Raw genomic sequence first — 18235 nt, 5'->3', positions numbered from 1 at the left:
TCCCCGGGCTAATTCAACAGGTTTTGACTAACCTCGTCCCCGTGGGCTAATTCAACAGGTTTTAACAAACCTCTTCCCCGGGCTAATTCAACAGGTTTTGACTAACCTCATCCCCGGGCTAATTCAACAGGTTTTAACAAACCTCTTCCCCGGGCTAATTCAACAGGTTTTAACTAACCTCCTCCCCGGGCTAATTCAACAGGTTTTAACTAACCTCGTCCCCGTGGGCTAATTCAACAGGTTTTAACAAACCTCTTCCCCGGGCTAATTCAACAGGTTTTGACTAACCTCATCCCCCCTGGCTAATTCAACAGGTTTTGACTAACCTCGTCCCCGGACTAATTCAACAGGTTATGACTAACCTCGTCCCCGTGGGCTAATTCAACAGGTTTTAACTAAACTCCCCCCCGGGCTAATTCAACAGGTTATGACTAACCTCGTCCCCGTGGGCTAATTCAACAGGTTTTGACTAACCTCCTCCCAGGACTAATTCAACAGGTTATGACTAACCTCGTCCCCGTGGGCTAATTCAACAGGTTTTGACTAACCTCGTCCCTGGGCTAATTCAACTGGTTTTGACTAACCTCGTCCCCGGACTAATTCAACAGATAGAGAGTCAGCTGGTGGATGACACTGGGTTTATTACAAAATAACAGTAGAGATTTAGCCTGGGTAGCAGAGACTGATTCTCAAACTAGTAGAGATTTATTGTTTGGTCATTTGTAATCTTGACAAATACCCCACTTGAAACGAGGAGGGTAAAGGATAAAAACAGTGAGTGAATATAGGGAAAACCCAGAGTCCCTGTGAACCCCAAAGAATAGAGGTGCCTTGTTGTATTGAAAGGCTGAATGTATGACATCACAGAGAAATCCGGGGTCAAAGTACACTCCCTTTGTCTAATTGGCGGCTTCCTGTCTCAGAGTGTAGGTTTTGGCTCTAACACAAAGTCAGGGGACGTTTATCACCCTCTGAATCACACTACTTGCTGAATCACCATTCCTATGAAGCACAATTAAATAAGGGGAGTTTTGGAATATTCCAGGAAACAACATTGAACACAAATACCAAGAATTGTATACTTAATGGTAGCAGTTCATCTAACACCAGCAATGAGAAGCACAACACAATAGTGTGTATTCTGTAGCCAGTGGAAGGCATGTTTCTCTTCTTTGTGACACCAGGCTTGCGAATAACTTTGCCCACCGTCCATCAAGTCCTGCATCCAGCTGATGCTATGGACTTTCATTCAGTCTTTACTAGGTTTAATATCACACCAACATATAGATTTGTTTGCAATAGAACATCATACAGGTATTCCCAGAACTCCAGATGTACCCTCATGAATGGCCAATCAAAACACAGCTAGACTTCACTGACACACCCCAATGACCATAATTTCAGTATGTCTGTGCCCACTCTTTCTCAGTCTGAGTGGTGCTGTTGTGTTGTTATACTGTACCTCACAGGATGTTGTAGTGATTCCTTCTGTGTGTCAACAGTTTAGAAACGCTAGGTGGTCTGTCTGTCCACACTGTGTAGTCTAGCAAGGTGGGGCTTTCCTCCATGATGTGTCATGTGTAATGGATTGGGCTCTGTTGTGTATGTGTGTGTGTGTGTGTGTGTGTGTGTGTGTGTCTGTGTGTCTGTGTGTCTGTGTCTCTGTGTCTCTGTGTCTCTGTGTCTCTGTGTCTCTGTGTCTCTGTGTGTGTGTGTGTGTGTGTGTGTGTGTGTGTGTGTGTGTGTGTGTGTGCGCGTGCGTGCGTGCGTCTGTGTGTGTATAAGCTAATCAAGAAAGGGTAATATGTGTGGCTGGTTTTTGTGGGAGGGTGTTTGACATCACATTGTGTAATGTAGTGGGCATGTGTGTCCTGACTGGCTGACTCACATGGTGGTAATGCTGTGTAATCACCATGGTTACCCAGCTCCTGATCCACCAGCAGCAGACAACGGGACTGCCACTGATTATGGCTCTCTCCTTCTCATGCAACAGAAGGAGACTGAAAACATCCCCTTACAGATGTAGGATCTTAATTTGAGCCAGTTTGTTAGAGCAGGAAAATAATCCTGCAGCAAGAGGAAATGTGAATTATTATGTGGATTTATATAATGGATATTTATTTTATAGGGATTGATACATTTTTCGTAAGGGGAAATCAAGTCTAACATTCTAAAGTTTAGAAGTTTTAGAAGCCTTTTTAAACCTCGAACACACTACAAGTTTGTATTTCCTGCTGTGCAGGAAAATTCTCTGCAACAAAAGAGTGATCAGCACTTTGAGATATCAGCTGATGTACGAAGGGCTATATAAATAAATGTTATTTTATTTTATTTGATCAAATTAAGACCCTACATGTCTGCACTTTGCCCCTCAGGGTTAAGGTGCTTATTATACCTTCCACCCTAAGATGAACTGTGATGATGTTGGTAGAGTATGTGTTTACCTTCCACACCTGTAGAAAAAAACAAACTCTGCTTACAGATCATGTTACTCTAATTGTCTTGTTGTGAATGGATGGTACTGTATCTAACTATTTCCTGACAATGGCATTACAGTAGTTGCCATTAATGAAGTAATTTAGATCTTCACACCATTGTAAGTAATTATTTGTAATGTGTGTGTGTGTGTGTGTGTGTGTGTGTGTGTGTGTGTGTGTGTGTGTGTGTGTGTTTCCCCCCAGGTTGCTGGTTGGTTCTCCCTGGAGTGGATACAACCAGGACAGGAAAGGAGACGTCTACAAGTGTGAGATCAGAGGGGCCAGTTCAGGATGTCAGAGACTCAACCTGCAAAGTATGACAGCTCCAGCTATTTTCTATAACCAACTCTTGTTCTTTGAGCAATCCTTGTGTGACTCGTGTAGTGTTATCTTGTGTTTTACCAAAGCATTCCTTTTAATCTCTTTGAATCCTGTCAAATCTGCCTGTCAGTCAGAATTATGGCCACAGAAGTTAGGATGGGATTTTGTTCAGAGTTGAGAGTTCTCATTGAACTCTGTGCTCATTTTTTGTTTTAATGAATGATAGTAAACGTCTGTAAATACACCATGAGAATGTATTCAATAACACTTTAAAGTGTTTTTCTTATTACAGCATAATTATTCCTGTAAGTGCAGTGTACTAACTGTTCTTCCTCTCCTGTTACAGACTCAGTCAGCATATCAACAGTGAGTAATGTCAATGTCAACATGAGCCTGGGGCTGACCCTAACCCGTACAGCTACAGCAGATACATTTATGGTAAGCAGATTTTACATCACTACTTCTGTACAGCTGTAGAACTACCCTAACCCTAGCTACCCTAACCCAAGCTACCCTAACCCTAGCTACCCTAACCCAAGATACCCTAGATACCCTAGCTACCCTAACCCTTGCTACCCTAATCCAAGCTACCCTAACCCTAGCTACCCTAACCCTAGCTACCCTAACCCTAGATACCCTAACCCGAGCTACCCTAACCCTAGCTACCCTAACCCAAGATACCCTAGATACCCTAGCTACCCTAACCCTTGCTGCCCTAACCCGAGCTACCTTAACCCTAGATACCCTAACCCGAGCTACCCTAACCCTAGATACCCTAACCCGAGATTCCCTAGATACCCTAGCTATCCTAACCTCAGCGACCCTAACCCTAGATACCCTAGATATCCTAGCTACCCTAACCCTAGCTACCCTAACCCTAGATACCCTAACCCTAACCATAGCTACCATAACCCATAGCTACCATAACCCTAGATACCCTAGATACCCTAACCCTAATCCTAGCTACCCTAATCCTAGCTACCCTACCCCTAGATACCCTAACCATAGATACTCTAACCCTAGATACCCTAGCTACCCTAACCCTAGATACCCTAACCCTAGCTAACCTAACCCTAACTATAGCTACCATAACCCATATCTACCATAACCCTAGATACCCTAGAAACCCTAACTACCCTAAACCTAGATACCCTAGATACCTTAACCCTAGATACCCTAGCTACCCTAACCCTAACCATAGCTACCATAACCCATACCTACCATAACCCTAGATACCCTAGATACCCTAACCCTATATACCATAGAAACCCTAACTACCCTAAACCTAGAAACCCTAACCCTAGATACCCTAACCCTAACCCTAGATACCCTAACCCTAGATGCCATAACCCTAGATAACATAACCCTAGATATCCTAACCCTAGATATCCTAACCCTAGCTACCATAACCCTAGCTACCCTAACCCTAGATACCCTAGATACCCTAAGCCTAGATACCCTAAGCCTAAAAATGTATTAATGGTAAGCAGATTTAACCTATATCTGATTGTACAGTTGGAAAACTTCTAGACAATCCGTTTGGGATTGGCTGATAGCCTAAAGGTTGTTTTGGATGTTTTACCGTCTGTCTCATGCGTCTTCTTTTCCTGGTAGACATGTGGACCTCTGTGGGCTCAGAAATGTGGCAGTCAATATTACTACCCAGGGATCTGTGCAGAAGTCAGCCCTCTCTTCAACCCCCTGTCTTCCTTCTCACCTGCCCTTCAGAGTAAGAGTCCACAATCATTTTTGCATGTGTATCTTTAGAATAAGAATTCTGTATTGTTTTCACCTTTGATTAAAAGTACAAATGAAGTCCTACTACATATCATATGTAACACCCCTTTGTAATTGGAGTTATACATGGCTACCGTCTTTCCAGCTTGTGGGGGTCCCATGGATATTGCTATTGTCTTGGATGGCTCTAACAGTATATATCCCTGGCCACCAGTTGTGGCTTTCCTCAAGAAACTGTTGGAGAACTTGGATATTGGACCTGACAATACTCAGGTAAGTGGGATCACAGTTATCAGTGTACTGTTCATAATTTCTGTACAACATAATTTCTGTACATACTTTCTAGGTAGAATGAGGTAGAATGAAATGCCACGACTGACATTTATTTATAGGAATTGTCAAAAGCCGGATGCAATCGACAATGCAGCTTTTAAAGGCAATGTTCCTGCGTTCTAGATCTCATTCAAGATAAACCATGCATATTTCGTCTCATTTTGAAATTGCCTTTAAAAGCCGCATTGCCGACAACCCACTGTCGGATTGAATCCTGACCCAAGTAAATGACATGCATTTGTCCCTATCAGTTTGTTTGTTGACTTTATGTTTTTGCTTTCAGGTAAGTATTATACAGTACGCGGTTGATCCGGATTTTGAATTCTATCTGAACTCTTACAAAACCAAAGACTCAATCATTGCGGCCGCAGCGAACATACCCCAGAAGTCAGGCCTGGAGACTAACACCTTCCGGGCCATTGAATTTGCCAGGTGCGTCTTAGTGAGCAACACTTTCCCTGCCTGCAATGCCAACATTCTCAGCAATTTCCTCTTGTTTTCTGGTAGTCAATGGGTCCTTAAGTGACCGTGACCTCATGTATTCTAAATAAACATATCCTGCCTCTGTTGACTCAACATATTTATAAAAAGACTTGAACAAAAGGATTAGAACCTCTATTTGCAAACTGAAAACCCCCCAAAGAGGGGGTTAGAATGGAACACTTGAATAGAATAGAAAGGAATACAACACTTGTAAGAATGGAATTCAATGGAATCCAACACAATAAAATGTGTTCAGAACAAGCGTTTTAGAAGCTATGCTTATTGCTATTGACTTGGGTTTGAGATGGATGTTGCTGTTTGACACCTATTGAGTGTGCATCTCAGACGGCAGGCGTTCCTGCTTACGAACGGTGCCCGACCTGGAGCCAGCAAGGTGATGGTGGTGGTGACGGATGGAGAGTCTCACGACAAGGGCCTCAAAGACGACGTCATCGGGAAGTGTGAGCAGGAGAAGATCACCCGGTTTGGTATTGCTGTAAGTTAATATCACATTTAGCTTGACGTTTATATATCTAGGTTTGTCTTCTCTTTAGCAAAAGGCACATAGGTATACATACGTATACAGTGTTGAGTGTGAGGTATTAACATTTACTGTTTGATCCCTTTATAACATGACATGTTTATGTTTGATTAATCGTCCCTTTCATTCTAATATAAAACACTTTAAGATGCATTATTTATTATGTTTCTAGGTCCTCGGGTATTACATAAGGAATGACATCGACACTAAAAACCTGATTGCTGAGATCAAGTCCATCGCCAGTACCCCGACAGACAGGTACTTCTTTAATGTGTCAGCTGAGGAAGCTCTGCTTGAGATCGCTGGAACTCTGGGAGACAGAATCTTCAATATAGAGGGTACACTACCGTTTTCTAAAGTCATTTATTCAGATTTTTTTTATAGAGGTCAAATTTGTATCCATATTGAAAAAATATCGACCTATATACATTCCAGCAATATGACTGGACCTTGAAGACATGTTATCTTTTAAGAAGGTAGCAGTCTTACTCTGTACAGGACAGTAAACAAAGCCACTAATCTTTTCATTGTGTGTTGTCTCGAGAGACAGGTACTGGGAAAGGGGGTGATTTTCAGATGGAGATGTCCCAAGTGGGCTTCAGTGCCCACCAAACCAAGAAGCAGGTATGTATGGGCTATGGATACTATCACACAAACCTCCACATGTATTTCCAACCTGTAAGCCACTATGCATGTTTAAACAGGCCATTCTCTCCCACTTGTTCTAGAATATGATGATGCTGGGTGCAGTGGGGGCCTATGGCTGGAGTGGTACTGTGGTTCACTACACTCCTCAGAAATCAGACATCTTCCCCAAGACGGCCTTCGAGAACATTCTAGAGGACAGAAACCACAGTTCACTTTTAGGTATGTGAGTTTGATATGTTTTCCAAGTCAATATTTGCTCCTTTATCTTCATTTTAAGCGGTGCTATTTTATTGTTGGTTTATCATACAGCACCAAGCCATTCTTACACCTCTTGATTTTCCAACAATTTCTAAGCCAATTTGAATGTTTATTGGAGCTCAAACTAAATATATCTTGATTTACAGTGTGACTGGTAGTAAAACCTCTAGCACTGGATATTGTTACAGATCAGTCCATAATGTTCTGTTTGGCTGTTCGGTTCAGGCTACTCTGTGACAACGCTGAATGATGGCAGCACGGAGTACTACGTGGCTGGCGCTCCTCGGTCCAACCACACTGGACAGGTCATAGTGTACATCATCAACAGCAAAGGACAACCCACTGTCATAGACTCCCAGAGAGGAGATCAGGTATTAGGGTGGGACTGGCTGACAGAGAAGAGCATGTACCTTTTTTCTGGTGATAGATGTCAAAGCTTTCTATTATCTCTGTTCTCTCTATTATCTATGTGTGATCTATCATATCTGACTTGTTAATGTTGTTATCCTTTGTTTCTGCTCACTGGCTCTGAAGATACTGTGTGTTCCATGTGCTTTCTATTCTGTAGATAGGCTCCTACTATGGCAGTGTACTCTGTCCTCTGGATGTGGATAAAGATGGTGTGTCTGATATACTGCTGGTCGGCGCTCCCATGTTCATGAATGAACAGAAGAAGGAGACTGGGAAGGTCTATCTCCTCTCTTTCACCAAGGTAAGCCACACATACTGCACTCTACTGCACTGTGCTGTATTCTACAGTACTGTACTCTACTGTACTCTACTGCAACCTACTGTACTCTACTGTACTGTAACCTACTGTAGTCTACTGTACTGTACTCTACTGTACTGTAACCTACTGTAGTCTACTGTACTGTACTCTACAGTACTGTAACTTACTGTAGTCTACTCTACTGTACTCTACTGTACTGTTACCTACTGTAGTCTATTGTACTGTATTGTACTGTACTCTACTGTACTCTACTGTACTGTAATCTACTATAGTCTACTGTACTGTACTTTGAGATACTCTGAGATATCTACTGCAGCCCTCATCCTCCACATACAACACCCGTTCTGCCAGTCACATTCTGTTAAAGGTCCCCAAAGCACACACATCCCTGGGTCACTCGTCTTTTCAGTTCGCTGCAGCTAGCGACTGGAACAAGCTGCAACAAACACTCAAACTGGACAGTTTTATCTCAAACTCTTCATTCAATAACTCAATCATGGACACTCTTACTGACAGTTGTGGCTGCTTTGTGTGATGTATTGTTGTCTCTACCTTCTTGCCCTTTGTGCTGTTCTCTGTGCCCAACAATGTTTGTACCCTGTTTTGTGCTGCTACCATGTTGTGCTGCTGCCATGTTGTGTTGCTAACATGTTGTTGTCATGTTGTGTTGCTACCATGCTGTGTTGTCATGTGTTGCTGTCATGCTATGTTGTTGTCTTAGATCTCTCTTTATGTAGTGTTGTCTCTCTTGTCGTGATGTGTGTTTTGTCCTATATATTTTATTTATTTATTTTATTTTATCCCAGCCCCCTTCCCCGCAGGAAGCCTTTTGCCTTTTGGTAGGCCGTCATTGTAAATAAGAATTTGTTCTTAACTGACTTGCCTAGTTAAATAAAGGTTCAATCAATGTTTTTTTTATACTGTTCTCTACTATACCGTAACCTACTACCTACTATATGTACTGTACTGTACTATACTGTACTCTACTATACTGTACTCTACTCTACAGTACTGTAACCTACTGCAGTCTACTATATGTACTGTACTCTACTCTACTATACTGTACTCTACTCTACGGTACTGTAACCTACTGCAGTCTACTATATGTACTGTACTGTACTCTATGGTACTGTACTCTACTCTACGGTACTGTAACATTCTATATGTACTGTACTGTACTCTACTATACTGTACTCTACTCTACGGTACTGTAACATACTATATGTTCTGTACTCTACTCTACTATACTGTACTCTACTCTACGGTACTGTAACCTACTATATGTACTGTACTATACTCTACGGTACTATACTCTACGGTACTGTACTCTACTCTACTGTACTCTACTCTACGGTACTGTAACCTACTGCAGTCTACTATATGTACTGTACTCTACTCTACTATACTGTACTCTACGGTACTGTAACCTACTATATGTACTGTACTCTACTCTACTATACTGTACTCTACTCTACGGTACTGTAACCTACTGCAGTCTACTGTATGTACTGTACTGTACTCTACTATACTGTACTCTACGGTACTGTAACCTACTGCAGTCTACTATATGTACTGTACTGTACTCTATGGTACTGTACTCTACTCTACGGTACTGTAACCTACTCCCAAAGCTTTCTCATGACAATGCCCGGCACATCTTCCTAAAGCCTTTCAATATGAATGATTTTGCATTGGTGTTTCTAGGGCATCCTAAGTGACCAGGGGATCCTGAGGGGTCCGTCCCCGGCGGACAACGCTCGTTTTGGGATGTCCATCTCAGCGGTGCCTGACCTCAACATGGATGGTTACAGTGATGTAGTGGTGGGAGCCCCGCTGGAAGACAACAACAGGGGGGTCATTTATGTCTTCAACGGGGACAAGAAGAAACTGAGGACACAGTGTTCTCAGGTAGCGATAGGACTCAACACTGTCCTCTGAATACAGACCTGCTGATGATGCAGATGGTGCTCAGGCTGTTAGAAATCAGTCAACAGGAGCATTGGATGTGAGATCCAGTTGTGAGATCATCTTTTATCCTGTTCATTTCAGAGAATCCTGGGCTCCAAGCTGGACCCTGCATTGAAGTATTTTGGGCGGTCCCTAGACGCCAACTCTGACCTAAACGATGACACCATCCCAGATGTATCTGTGGGGGCTTATGGGAAGGTGGTCCAGCTCTGGTGAGATTTGCTAGTTTCTTCTCTTTTCTTTGTATTAACCCCCCCCCCCCCCCCCCCCCCCCCCCCCCCCCCCCCCCCCCCCCCCCCCCAACTATAGAATTTTGTTTCCCACAATTCCAACACGTCCCACTCAAGTTGCCTGCTGTTCTTAGCAGCTGGCCAACTTATTTTGGGTGAAAGTAACTCTAAACCATACCAATGGAATTACAGTAGGTTGTGAGAGAAACATCCAATACTTGTCTCCTCAAGTTTTAGTTGACTGAGGGAGATGTGCTGTCTCATGGACAGCTTGCTATTAACTGTGTAAACTAATTGAGTGTTGTTATCTCGTCCCACTCCATATGAAGAACAGAACAGCTAGCTGAAATACAATAATGTCCATTCCCCACTGGGTCTGACACTGCTGCTAACCACTTCTACATAGCTGTTGATGTCCATTATATCATTATTTAAAGAATGAATCAACCAGTCAGTCAACCAATTAACCAATCAATGAACCAATAAAGGAATGAATCAATCAACCAATCTAAAGTCGACTCCAACAGTATGACTTAATGATTAGGATTATGACAAGAAATCTCAGTAGACGGTTCCTCTCCCAGGTCTCGAGGTCTGGCCGTGGTGACAGCGAGGGCGACCTTTAACCCTGACAAGGTCAACATCCTGAGTAAGACGTGCAGGGTCAGTGGGAGGCTGGTGTCCTGCTTCAATACCACTGTCTGTTTCAGTGCAACCTTCAGGCCCAAGATACCTGTAGGACCTGTGGGTAAGCCCTGCTTTCCTGCGTCAATCTATCTCTCTCTCATTCTCCTTCTCTTCCACTTCCTCTCTCTCCCCCTCTCTCTCTCTCGCTCTCTCCTTCTCTTGCCCTCTCCCTCTCCCTTCCCCTCTCCACAGTCACTGTCATATCAGTGGCCACGTTCAGTATTACAGGGGCTTCTCACATCATAGCAATGGTCTTAGCGCCCTCTAATTGTGTCTTGTTGCCTCTGTTACGTCTCACCTCAGCTCTCAGGTACAACCTGACCCTGGATGCTGATCTCCAGTCGTCTCGTGTCACCTCCAGAGGTCAGTTCAGTAACTCGGAGAGAGTCCTGCAGAAAGACATCCGGGTTTCCACCAGGGAGCTCTGTGACACCTATGAGGTTTTTGTTCAGGTAAAAAAAGATAATATGAAATGATGGTTTGCTGAATGAAGTGTGTCTGGTTTTCCTCCTTCATCAGTTCTTATTGAATGACTGTGTTCATTTTGAATGGAGGAAGCATCCTTTCAACACTTAAAGGGGCAATCCGCAGTTGAAACAATAACAAAGCATAACCACTCTCAAATTCATAGCTGGAGCTATGGATGCAAGGACTGACCAATCCATGATATAACAATTATAGTTTTAACCATGTTTTGAGGCTATACAGTTGTTGTTCACATTTACATTGTTTAGAAACATTGGAGTAAAACAAGCTTATGTTTAACCTCTCTGGGATATTCGGGACGGTAGCGTCCCATCCCACCAACAGCCAGTGAAAGTGCAGGGCGCCAAATTAAAATTCCTCAAGCATACAAGTATTTTACACCATTTTAAAGATAACATTCTCGTTAATCCAGCCACAGTGTCTGACTTCAAAAAGGCTTTACAGCGAAAGCACTACAAACGATTATGTTAGGTCACTACCAAGTCACAGAAAAACACAGCCATTTTTCCAGCCAAAGAGAGGAGTCACAAAAAGCTTAAATATAGATACAATTAATCACTAACCTTTGATGATCTTCATCAGATGACTTGTTACACAATACATGTATGTTTTGTTCGATAAAGTGCATATTTATATCCAAAAATCTAATTTTACATTGGCGTGTTATGTTCAGTAGTTCCAAAACATGCAATGATTTTGCAGAGAGCCACATCAATTCACAGAAATACTCATAATAAACATTGATAAAAAATACAACTATTATATATGGGACTTCTGATAAACTTCTCCTTAATGCAACCGCTGTGTCAGATTTTTAAAAAAACTTTACGGAAAAAGCACAACATGCAATAATCTGAGTACGGCGCTCAGAGACCAAAACAGCCAAAGAGATATTCGCTATGTTGTGTAGTCAACATTAGTCAGAAATAGCATTATAAATATTCACTTACCTTTGATGATCTTCATCAGAATGCACTCTCAGGAATCCCAGTTCCACAATAAATGTTTGATTTGTTCGATAAAGTTCATAATTTATGTCCAGCCGAAAGGTCGAACGAAAAGTCAAAAAAGTTATATTACAGGTCGTAGAAACATGTCAAACTAAGTATAGTATCAATCTTTAGGATGTTTTTAACATAAATCTTCAATAATGTTCCAACCGGAGGATTCCTTTGTCTATAGAAAAGCAATGGAACGTGAGGTAACTCTCACATGACCGCGCGTCACGAGCTCGTGCCTCTCTGCCGGACTCATTCCCCTCTCAATCGGCCCCACTTCACAGTAGAAGCATCAAACAAGGTTCTAAAGACTGTTGACATCTAGTGGAAGCCTTAGGAAGTGCAACATGACCAATATCCCACTGTATCTTCAATAGGGAATTAGTTGAAAAACGTCAATTTTTTCTCAGGTTTTTGCCTGCCATTTGAGTTCTATTATACTCACAGACATCATTCAAACAGTTTTAGAAACTTCAGAGTGTTTTCTATCCAAATATACTAATTATATGCATATTCTAGCTTTTATGGCTGAGTAGCAGACAGTTTACTCTGGGCACCTTATTCATCCAAGCTACTCAATACTGCCGAGTCACCAAGAAGTTAAGGTACTGATGGGGTACGACAGTTGAACTAAGCTCATGAGGCATTTATAAGTTATATTCTTCAAGAATCAATTGGTACATGTCATTAATATATCAATCTCTTTAAAAATAAATATATTATTATTTGAGGAACATTGCCAAGACTAATATTTACATGTAGGTATAAACATTAAAAGGGATATAAAGTACACTACATTGCTGTATTCTCATGTGGTTTTCCTTATACAATTCCAAAAATGTTACTAAGCTCTGATCCTGTAGAGAATTAGCTATGTACAGTATGTAACTAAAATGTTGTACAATGTTTGTTGTGTTGCACATGTTCCCAGTCAAATGAATTAAACAAATCAAATAAATCCTATCTTATTGTCTGACAGGAGGCCCCTGACTTTGTGAGCTCCATCGGTCTGCGTGTGGACATCGCTCTGCATGACCCAGACTCCAGTCCTGTTCTAGATGTCCTCCGTCCTACTTCATGGGAGTTCTTTGTGAGTTTCAATAATATGTGATAGAGTATACAGTTCCAGTATAAAGTATGGACACTCCTACTCATTCCAGGGTTTTTCTTTATTTTATTGTTTTACTATTTTCTACATTGTAGAATAATAGTGAAGAAATAACACATATGGAATAATGTAGTAAACAAAAAAGTGTTAAACAAATCAAAACATTTTATATTTGAGATTCTTCAAAGTTGCCACCCTGTGCCTTGATGACAGCTTTGCACGCTATTGGCAGTTGCTTAAATGTCTATTGATGGTAGTATCTGTGCTTTATGTGTTAGTGCAGGGCTAGGGTTAGGGTTAGGGTTAGGGATAGTGTTAGGGTTAAGGTTGTGGTTGAGGCTAGGGTTAGGGTTGTGGTTAAGGCTAGGGCTAGGGTTAGGGTTAGGGTTGGGGCTAGGGTTAGGGTTAGCGTTAGGGCTAGGGTTAGGGCTAGGGTTAGGGTTGTGGTTGAGGCTAGGGTTAGGGTTAGGTTTAGAGCTAGGGTTAGGATTAGTGTTAGGGTTAGGGTTGTGGTTGAGGCTAGGGTTAGGGTTGTGGTTAAGGCTAGGGTTAGGGCTAGGGTTGTGGTTGAGGCTAGGGTTAGGGTTGTGGTTGTGGTTGAGGCTAGGTTTAGGGCTAGGGTCGTGGTTGAGGCTAGGGTTAGGGTTGTGGTTGAGGATAGGGTTAGGGCTAGAGTTGTGGTTGAGTCTAGGGTTAGGGCTAGGGTTGTGGTTGAGTCTAGGTTCAGGGCTAGGGTTGTGGTTGAGGCTAGGGTTAGGGCTAGGGTTGTGGTTGAGGCTAGGGTTAGGGTTGTGGTTGGGGCTAGGGTTAGGGCTAGGGTTGTGGTTGAGGCTAGGGTTAGGGCTAGGGTTGTGGTTAAGGCTAGGGTTAGGGTTGTGGTTAAGGCTAGGGTTAGGGCTCGGGTTGTGGTTGAGGCTAGGGTTAGGGCTAGGGTTGTGGTTTAGGCTAGGGTTAGGGTTGTGGTTGAGGCTAGGGTTAGGGTTGTGGTTAAGGCTAGGGTTAGGGCTAGGGTTGTGGTTGAGGCTAGGGTTAGTGTTGTGGTTGTGGTTGAGGCTAGGTTTAGGGCTAGGTTTGTGGTTGAGGCTAGGGTTAGGGTTGTGGTTGAGGATAGGGTTAGGGCTAGGGTTGTGGTTGAGGCTGGGGTTAGGGTTGGGGTTGAGGTTGAGGCTAGGGCTAGGGTTAGGGTTAGGGTTAGGGTTAGGGCTAGGGTTGTGGTTGAGGCTAGGGTTAGGGTTGTGGTTGGGGCTAGGGTTAGGGCTAGGGTTGTGGTTGAGGCTAGGGTTAGGGTTGTGGTTGTGGTTGAGGCTAGGTTTAGGGCTAGGTTTGTGGTTGAGGCTAGGGTTAGGGTTGTGGTTGAGGATAGGGTTAGGGCTAGGGTTGTGGTTGAGGCTGGGGTTAGGGTTGGGGTTGAGGTTGAGGCTAGGGCTAGGGTTAGGGTTAGGGGTAGGGTTAGGGCTAGGATTAGGGTTGTGGTTGAGGCTGGGGTTAGAGTTGAACTGGGATGTAGAACTGGGATAGGGCACCTCCACATCTGAATTCCCAATTCAACCCTTAAACAGAGTGTCATGTCTCTCTTAACACAGATCCCATTCTCCAAAGACTGTGGCTCTGATGAGCTGTGTGAGAGTGACCTGCTCTTGAACGTCAAGAAAGGAGAGATGATTCCCAGGTGAGATCTGACACTCTCAATCCAGCATAATAAATCCATAATGAACACGGCGCTCAGTGGTGCAGGCTACCTTAAACCTAAATCAATTCAATTCAAATGGCCTTTATTGGCATAGCGGAAACAAATGTTTACATTGCCAATGCTTGTGAAACACAACAAACAAAAGTGAAATAAACAATCAGAAATTAGCACTCCCTATAAGATCTCATGAATAGCAAACACAGTATTCCAAAATGTTTGTCTGTGGGACCGGACAAATAAGTAATTTTCTGTTCTGCTGGTCTGCTTTAGTGAGAATAAACTTCCTCTATCACGCCTTGCTGGATAAAGAAAATAAATCCAGATAGTTTCATAAGTTGAAAGACAGAGGCCATGATTCAAACACACCACAATGTAGCAACATTGCACTGAACTTGACTTTTAAAATCAATTTCCCTGACGTGATAGCATTGACAGTAAACACTATGGATGTCGGCTCAAACATAATTACCTTTAACAGTTAATTTAAGTGCAGTGCGATTTGTTTGAATCCCAGCGAGTCAGTAACAGACACACAGTACAGACCCACAGTACAGACACACAGTACAGACCCACAGTACAGACACACAGTACAGACAGACAGACAGACAGACAGACAGACAGACAGACAGACAGACAGACAGGCAGACATTACAGACCAGACAGACAGACATTACAGACACACAGTACAGACAGACAGTACAGACAGACAGACAGACAGACAGACAGACAGACATTACAGACCAGACAGACAGACATTACAGACCAGACAGACATTACAGACAGACAGACATTACAGACCAAACAGACAGACATTACAGACCAGACAGACATACATTACAGACCAGACATTACAGACAGACATTACAGACAGACAGACATTACAGACCATACAGACATTACAGACAGACATTACAGACCAGACAGACAGACATTACAGACCAGACAGACATTACAGACCAGACATACAGACAGCACAGACATTACAGACAGACATTACAGACCAGACAGACATTACAGACATTACAGACAGACAGACATTACAGACTGACAGGCATTACAGACCAGACAGACAGACATTACAGGCCAGACAGTCCCACCCCATCATAATATAGTGTCTTCATTACAAAGCACTGAAACAGTCTCACCCCATCATAATATAGTGTCTTCATTACAATCTCACCCCATCATAATATAGTGTCTTCATTACAATCTCACCCCATCATAACATAGTGTCTTCATTACAATCTCACCCCATCATAATATAGTGTCTTCATTACAATCTCACCCCATCATAATATAGTGTCTTCATTACAATCTCACCCCATCATAATATAGTGTCTTCATTACAATCTCACCCCATCATAACATAGTGTCTTCATTACAATCTCACCCCATCATAATATAGTGTCTTCATTACAATCTCACCCCATCATAATATAGTGTCTTCATTACAATCTCACCCCATCATAACATAGTGTCTTCATTACAATCTCACCCCATCATAATATAGTGTCTTCATTACAATCTCACCACATCATAATATAGTGTCTTCATTACAATCTCACCCCATCATAATATAGTGTCTTCATTACAAAGCACTGAAACAGTCTCACCCCATCATAATATAGTGTCTTCATTACAATCTCACCCCATCATAATATAGTGTCTTCATTACAATCTCACCCCATCATAATATAGTGTCTTCATTACAAAGCACTGAAACAGTCTCACCCCATCATAATATAGTGTCTTCATTACAATCTCACCCCATCATAATATAGTGTCTTCATTACAATCTCACCCCATCATAATATAGTGTCTTCATTACAATCTCACCCCATCATAATATTGTGTCTTCATTACAATCTCACCCCATCATAACATAGTGTCTTCATTACAAAGCACTGAAACAGTCCCACCCCATCATAATATAGTGTCTTCATTACAATCTCACCCCATCATAATATAGTGTCTTCATTACAATCTCACCCCATCATAATATAGTGTCTTCATTACAATCTCACCCCATCATAATATAGTGTCTTCATTACAATCTCACCCCATCATAATATAGTGTCTTCATTACAATCTCACCCCATCATAATATAGTGTCTTCATTACAAAGCACTGAAACAGTCTCACCCCATCATAATATAGTGTCTTCATTACAATCTCACCCCATCATAATATAGTGTCTTCATTACAATCTCACCCTATCATAATATTGTGTCTTCATTACAATCTCACCCCATCATAATATAGTGTCTTCATTACAAAGCACTGAAACAGTCCCACCCCATCATAATATAGTGTCTTCATTACAATCTCACCCCATCATAATATTGTGTCTTCATTACAATCTCACCCCATCATAACATAGTGTCTTCATTACAAAGCACTGAAACAGTCCCACCCCATCATAATATAGTGTCTTCATTACAAAGCACTGAAACAGTCCCACCCCATCATAATATAGTGTCTTCATTACAATCTCACCCCATCATAATATAGTGTCTTCATTACAATCTCACCCCATCATAACATAGTGTCTTCATTACAATCTCACCCCATCATAATATAGTGTCTTCATTACAATCTCACCCCATCATAATATAGTGTCTTCATTACAATCTCACCCCATCATAACATAGTGTCTTCATTACAATCTCACCCCATCATAACATAGTGTCTTCATTACAATCTCACCCCATCATAACATAGTGTCTTCATTACAATCTCACCCCATCATAATATAGTGTCTTCATTACAAACCACTGAAACAGTCCCACCCCATCATAACATAGTGTCTTCATTACAATCTCACCCCATCATAATATAGTGTCTTCATTACAATCTCACCCCATCATAACATAGTGTCTTCATTACAAAGCACTGGAACAATCCCACTCACATACTGCAGGTATATTTTAACATTCATTCTTATCCCCTCTGTATTGTTTTGAGTAAAATTAGTGTTGTGTTTTGCAGCTCATCTAAGATGTTGGTCAGCTTTAAGAACAAGAGGCTGTCCTTCACTGTGTCTGTGACCAACAAGAAGGAGAATGCGTACAACACCCGAGTCATGGCCACATACTCCAAAAACCTCTTCTACGCCTCCATCACTCCTCCAGTATGGATCAGCCTCTTTGATTTTTAGCACGACACCCACTATAGGATGACTATTTGCATATTTATCAGTAAACATTCCCTAAAATTGTGGGATTCATTTCAGAGTGATGAAACAGAGGTGAAGTGTAGCTCCACCCGAGAGACTCGCAGCCTCTCGTGCCAGGTGGGATACCCAGCTTTAAGGAAGAACCAGGAGGTAAGACCTGACGACAAAACGAAAAACTATGGGCGTGTGTGTAGGTCTCTCTCTCTTTCCTTGTCAGCCAGTGTTGTCGTTTCCTAAACAATACACATCTGTTCCCTGCAGGTGACATTCGTAATCAACTTTGACTTCAACCTGAATCAACTGCAGACCGAAGCCGACGTGAGCTTTGAAGCTCTAAGGTAGGAGTACACAGAACTTGCTTGTTT

The 18235-nt window shown here is 42.2% G+C and overlaps 1 protein-coding gene across 1 annotated transcript in view; it reads left to right on the top strand.

Annotated features, from left to right (window-relative positions):
• LOC139421880 (integrin alpha-2-like) overlaps positions 1-18235 on the top strand; it is a 43492-nt gene that overhangs the window by 19169 nt on the left and 6088 nt on the right. The window contains exons 3-22 of the mRNA XM_071173008.1: positions 2682-2791; positions 3145-3236; positions 4413-4527; positions 4681-4808; positions 5152-5300; positions 5697-5847; positions 6065-6230; positions 6443-6516; positions 6621-6759; positions 7024-7169; positions 7367-7510; positions 9233-9436; positions 9578-9708; positions 10311-10474; positions 10717-10865; positions 12877-12987; positions 14589-14674; positions 17684-17825; positions 17928-18020; positions 18132-18208. Of these exons, the coding sequence (XP_071029109.1) occupies positions 2682-2791; positions 3145-3236; positions 4413-4527; positions 4681-4808; positions 5152-5300; positions 5697-5847; positions 6065-6230; positions 6443-6516; positions 6621-6759; positions 7024-7169; positions 7367-7510; positions 9233-9436; positions 9578-9708; positions 10311-10474; positions 10717-10865; positions 12877-12987; positions 14589-14674; positions 17684-17825; positions 17928-18020; positions 18132-18208 (2571 nt within the window). The remainder of the gene's footprint in view (positions 1-2681; positions 2792-3144; positions 3237-4412; positions 4528-4680; positions 4809-5151; positions 5301-5696; positions 5848-6064; positions 6231-6442; positions 6517-6620; positions 6760-7023; positions 7170-7366; positions 7511-9232; positions 9437-9577; positions 9709-10310; positions 10475-10716; positions 10866-12876; positions 12988-14588; positions 14675-17683; positions 17826-17927; positions 18021-18131; positions 18209-18235) is intronic.

This window comes from Oncorhynchus clarkii, chromosome 12, assembly GCF_045791955.1.
Source record: "Oncorhynchus clarkii lewisi isolate Uvic-CL-2024 chromosome 12, UVic_Ocla_1.0, whole genome shotgun sequence".
Lineage (NCBI taxonomy): Eukaryota > Metazoa > Chordata > Actinopteri > Salmoniformes > Salmonidae > Oncorhynchus > Oncorhynchus clarkii.
The sequence above is the reverse complement of the archived record's forward strand: the minus strand, read 5'-3'. Positions and strand labels throughout refer to the sequence as shown.